Consider the following 5,858-nt stretch of genomic DNA (forward strand, 5'->3'; position numbering starts at 1 on the left):
TTTGTGTCTCTGCATGTTGTCTTATTTTTTGTAAGCTGATTGTGAAATGGCTTCCCTGCTCTAATCTAGCAGGTAAAAGCTGCTGAATCAAGTGTCCGCCTTCCAGTGAGGAAGCTAGCTAGGAGGTAATAATGTGCTCTTGATGAAATTTTTAAGAGCTTTATGTACTATGATGTAATGTAGAAAGATAGTGAAATTCTTAAATCTCTAGGATTTTTTTTTTAACTATCATAGGAGACAAGGCTTTACTGGGTTTGAGTAATACTTTTTAAATGAATGGTATCTGTAGGAAGATAGGGAATTTATAATAAGTTTGTTTTACACAATGCCAAGTTTCTAGTACCTGCCTCCTTTGTTTTTTGTAACAATTGAAGCATTTCTTCCTGAGACTAGTTCATCCTGTTAGAAAGTAGCAATGTGGGTCAGGATTTTAGAATGGACTCCTGAATTGTGTGACAAATGTGCCATATTGGCGTCTTACAGTGATACCTCAAGCACAGAAATTTTGTTTAGGAAGACAGGAAAATCTTTATTAGAAATTATTTTTACTGTATTTAGTATGTAAATTTTATGAGGCTTTGTTAGTAAATAGTGTGGAGATATTTTATAAATGTTATTAGCACATATACTTCTTTGGTCTGAAATGATTTTTAATTCTGAAGGAAGTTTCATACTGAACTCCTGATTTCATAAATAACCAAGTTGAAGTGTTGCCTCTTTTTCACTTCTGTCACAGATCTCAGTAGCAAGGGCAAAAAAAAATTCAGAATTTAAAAAGAAAAAATTCAGAATTTTATTGTCCTTTTCAAAATTTAAGAGCCAGGGAGTTGTATCATGAAAGCCTTTATATAATAATTTTATATAAATGTGCATTTCCAAACACTTGTTAGCAGATATAGATGTTTACCTTTTTCATTTCATTGTGATAGTATTAATTAGTTTAACACCTTAGTATCCTTGATGCCCAGTAAGTTTGATACATATTGTGCTGTAGCAGCATTGAATGTCAACCTGTTATCATGACATAGCACCAACCATGACAAGTACCTACTGTGGTGCACTTGTAAACTTCCAAATTGGTAACTTGCAAATATGGCTACAGTTAAATTCATGGTGGTGAAATCAGATAAGTACATTTGGCCTGCCTGGCTTGTAGGTTTTCTGATTCTCCTTCCCCCTGGACCCCTGCTGGCATGCCCTGAGTAAGACAGAGGAGTCTCACTCACCTCCTCTTAATATACACATCCTTGGGAGTCTGAACCCACATTCTGTCCCCACATTGCAGCCATGCTTCTTGCTTTCCAGTCACCTAATTTACTGATTTGGCTCCTCAAAAATGAATTCTTCTGTTTCAATTATATTTGATTACACCTTTGCTAATTTTATGAAAATACAGTTCTTTTGTTCAAGATTTACATAAATAAGTAAATATAAATAAGGAGAGCTTTTTCCACAATGATTATAGCATGTTTTAAGAGATGACCTCTATCCCCCTGGTTGTGAGATGATTTATATTGTCAGATGGTTAGTGATAGTAGTTACAGTGAAAATTTCATGAAATTAGTTCATAAATTTTACTTTTAGTAATTGTAAAGATTATAAATTGTCTCATGTTTTTTCCTGAATGATAATACAGTAATTCCAAATACTTATATAAAAGTAAGCCCTTTTAACTAATACAGTACAGAAAAGTTCTAATGGATCAGTAATTTTTCTCCTAGAAATAATAGAATTATTCCCTGGTAGATTTCCTGTAATATCAGCAAGGTTTATGAAAAATCTCATCTGAATAGGCCATTTATTTTTACTAAAGTAAGATGATGTAAGTGGGATTGGATGCAAGTCTCACTAATACAGGAAGAGTTTTAACATTTCTTCCTAGGCAGTATGTAACAGGAAAAACTAAATTTAAGGGTAATAATCTAGATGTCTTGGCCATTTTAACTGCTTGTATAACCCTCAACAAAGTGATTGAATTTTCCTAGACCTTCTTTTCCTTTAAAATATTGTACTTATCTCAAGATCATGTCTGGTCTCTAATGTATGTAGTCATTGATATTTTTATAAAATCTAAATAGTATTCATTTTAGAAGTTACAGTTAGTATTCTATAGTAGTAAAGTTTAAATTTGTTTTTTAGAAGTTGCTAAATCCATTGATTTCTTTAAGCAGACTATGATATTTGGTTTTGTTTTTAACACCCAGTTTATGTCCTTTTTCATGAGACAGAATATATTTAGATTTCCATCTGTAAGCAAACTAATGATCACTTTGAAAATACTATTTCTAGGCTGATGGGCTTGCTCACAATTTCCCTACTTCTTTTCTCTGTATTATCTGTTTTCTAAGAATTCTCAGAGGTATTCTCAGTCCTTTACACTTAATATTCTCCATTTACATCTTTAGTTCATTGTGGCCAAAGCAACAATAAATGAGAAGTAAAAACACCTCTGTGTCTGTACTTACTATTCTGTCTTAAGTTATATTCTTAGCTACCTTCAGTTGCAAAATTGGTGAAGGAGTTAATAATGTTGATAAAAATGCCAGTGAGTCCACTTCAGCAAGCATTTACCTAATACCTGCAATGTAAACACAGGTAAGTGGTAGGGATAGTTATATATAAGACATTCCCCTAGGGAGTTCACAATCTAGGTAGGAGAAGAAACACTGGAAAGTGGCATCATACAATAAGTTCAGTAACTGACGTGAACAGGGGCTCAAAGAAACAGAGGTTTTAGAGAGTAATGCTTGGATTGCAGTATGGTTGAAGATGGAGTAGAGAGAAGAGGGAGCTTGGCATTTCCTAACAAAATGAGTGCAAATTGTAAGCAATCTGGCGTTGCTACTCTGTCATATGTAAGGCAGGAGGATGTAAGAATCATGGTTTCCATGTTATGTTCTAGGGGTATAGAGGATCTCTTGTATCCCATAATGAGGATCTTGGGCTTTTATTGGCTTTTGATTTCATCTATATTATAATCCTAATCTACCGCTTTAAAAAGATGAAAATGCTATTATTAGAAAAGATGAAAATGCTATTATTAGAAAAGTTTCATAGAAAATAATTTCACTTTATGCTTTATTATTTGTATCATTTTGTGGACTGCTCTTCTAAGTGCTAATTGTGTTTATCAAAAATTTGCAGTAATTCATATTGTCTAAAAGTTACTACAACTCTACTGTGTTCTTTACCAGACCCATTTTCTCTAAATGATAATTACACGTGCATTTTTGGTGTATTTTGCTAGCTTATTTTTACGGACTTAAATTTATGTATTTATTAGGTCCAAATAAATCATTTAAAGCAGAATATATTTTTCAATGTGTATACTCTGCTGTAACAATAAGGCTTGCTTTAGTATTTTGTCTCAGTTTATGAATCACAACTATAAAGATAAACCAGTTGGTGCATGGTGGGTGCCCAGGGCTGCTTCCTCCAGTAACCAAGAGAGAAGCATCTTCAGCAGGAAGAACATCCAGGACTCTGGCTGATCCCTAGACCTGGATTCAAACTTCCTGGACAATTGGTGACCAAGAACAGTAGATTTCTTGGACTACTGCACAGCAACTCCAATTGTTAAGCCCAGAGTCTTGACCTCACTGGTCTTCTCTCAACTTCTCTAAAAGTACAGAGTGTAACCAAACTAAAATTGGGATGCCTCTTCTGCAGCACAACCTATGATGCATCCAACCATGTCTAGCCTGTTTTGTCTCTCCCACAAATTGGAAGGAGCTGAGGACAATGAGCATGTTGTTGCTCTAAATTCTGTGTCATTTTGGCATCGCCCTTCCCCTTGAACTGCAAAAGTAGATCCAGTGTTAATCTTTCAACCTAAAGTTTCACTTCAAACAACTTAGTAAAATTATTTTTAGTTGCTGAAGACCATAGCATATTTTCTGAGAACTTAACAGGGTAAAAGATCAAAAGTACTCATGACAGCTCAGAACTTTCACAAAAGTAAAGACCTTTGCTTTTATCATCTCATGAAATGTCATTTTTGTAATGAAAATTATTAACTTTCAAACCACGTATACTCTAAGCAATTTAATCTTGCAAAATTATCCTTTTTTGAATGAGAACTATAACTCAAGTAGTAGGATATCACAATAATTATCCCAAGGACTCTTCTGTCAATATAGACACATAGCTATTGAGATTAATTAATGAAATAAAAATATAATCCTACAGTGATACTAGCCTCATTTTAAGGGCCCACTAACCACATGGGTTTAGTAGCAACCGTATCAGACAATGCAAATATGAAAAGAAGATTTTTATCATCTTGAAAAATCCTTTTCCATAATGCTGGTCCAGAGGGTTCTTGGTAGAAACTTTTACAAGCTATTAAAGAAAAACCTCAAACTTGAATCCAAGAACAGTAGGGCATTCCTTTTTAATGTTAGACTAGAGAAACTGTTTGGCACATTTTGAAAGACCAGTCCTCTGACTAACAAAGCCTTATACAATACAGGAAACCTGTGCAGCAAAGCTGACTTACAATTCTTCCTTTTCTTTTGTTGAAATCCATTGTAAAATCAGATCTAAGTTCTTACAATAGAAATTATCTTTATAGATAAAAACTTTTTAAGGCACATATAATTTGCAGAAATGACATACCATGGAACTAAAGAAACTAGTTTTATAACTTGCAAACAGATTCTACAGGAAGTTTATCAGTAAAGGATTTTTATTAAGGTTGCCCTTGAAACACAGAAAACATTGTATAGATTATGCAGTGTGATATTTTTGTTATTGAATATTAACTTTATAATGATAATGTGTTTCATGAAAATCATCCAAAGTGGTAGGGACTGACTTTTTTCATTTTTTAAAAATAATGATTTTTAAGTAGTATTATGAAGGTGTTTCAACTCAGCATGTCAGTTTAAGAATACAGAGTATCTTGATCAGTGTCACCATCTTCATCCTCCATCTGTATCAATCCCACTAATCCCTTCAAATTACCTAATACTATTTTCACATATGTACATTGACTACACCCTTCCTCTCTCCATTTGTCTGACAGAGGTTGATTTCTAAGAGACTTAAGACCATGACACCCTAGTTCAAAAGATAATTTCCTCTGAGAAATTGCTTATCTAGTGTCATCACTTATTGAAAAAAAAAACAAATGAACTAAAACATTTGCCTGTTTTAAAAATTGTAAAATGCTGGTAGTGTGATAATCTCATTTGTTGCTTGCATAATTGGTAAATTCATTAATTTCTTCTGAAGAACTAGCATAATTTCCTGCAATACAGAAACACCTTAACAAATAAAAGTAAATGAATATAGATGACAATCTATCAAAACCATATTGTTCAATGAATTAATCAAAAATGCAGTTGTGTTTTATGTTGTGAGTGATGAATATTGAAAAAGCAATATTTGAAACTATAGGTTGAAATGCATTCTTTATTCTTCTTGCTGCAGCTCCAATAATCTTTTAAAATACAGGCTTTTTCACTAATATGCAGTATTGATTTGTGTTGTATCTGTTGTTTTTTCTTGAATTATATCATCAGCTTCATAGGATGTTTCATTTGTTGAATTTGATGTTGCATGTGAAACGAAAGGTCTTGTTTTTGTATTTAAGTAGTCTGCAAATACACAAACAACAGGACATTATTACTCAAAATTGTGATATAAAAGTTGCTTTTGACGGGCTGGGAAGGTGGCTCAGTGGTAGAGTGCTTGCCTTGCATGCATGAGGCCCTGGGTTCGATTCCTCAGCACCACATAGACAGAAAAGGCTGGAAGTGGCGCTGTGGCTTAAGTGGTAGAGCACTAGTCTTGAGCTGAAGAGCTGAGGGACAGTGCCTAGGCCCAGAATTCAGGCCCCATGACCAGCAAAAAAA

General features: G+C 33.8%; 1 protein-coding gene across 1 annotated transcript in view; it reads right to left on the minus strand.

Moving 5' to 3' along the window:
* Positions 1–4,817: 4,817 nt before the first annotated feature.
* The window catches only part of Fam159b (family with sequence similarity 159, member B), a 19,891-nt gene continuing 18,850 nt past the window's right edge, over positions 4,818–5,858 (minus strand). The window contains exon 3 of the mRNA XM_013025290.1: positions 4,818–5,600. Within this exon, the coding sequence (XP_012880744.1) occupies positions 5,467–5,600 (134 nt within the window). The 3' untranslated portion in view covers positions 4,818–5,466. The remainder of the gene's footprint in view (positions 5,601–5,858) is intronic.

The sequence above is a fragment of the Dipodomys ordii genome, unplaced genomic scaffold (genome assembly GCF_000151885.1).
Source record: "Dipodomys ordii isolate 6190 unplaced genomic scaffold, Dord_2.0 Scaffold83, whole genome shotgun sequence".
NCBI classification, from domain to species: domain Eukaryota; kingdom Metazoa; phylum Chordata; class Mammalia; order Rodentia; family Heteromyidae; genus Dipodomys; species Dipodomys ordii.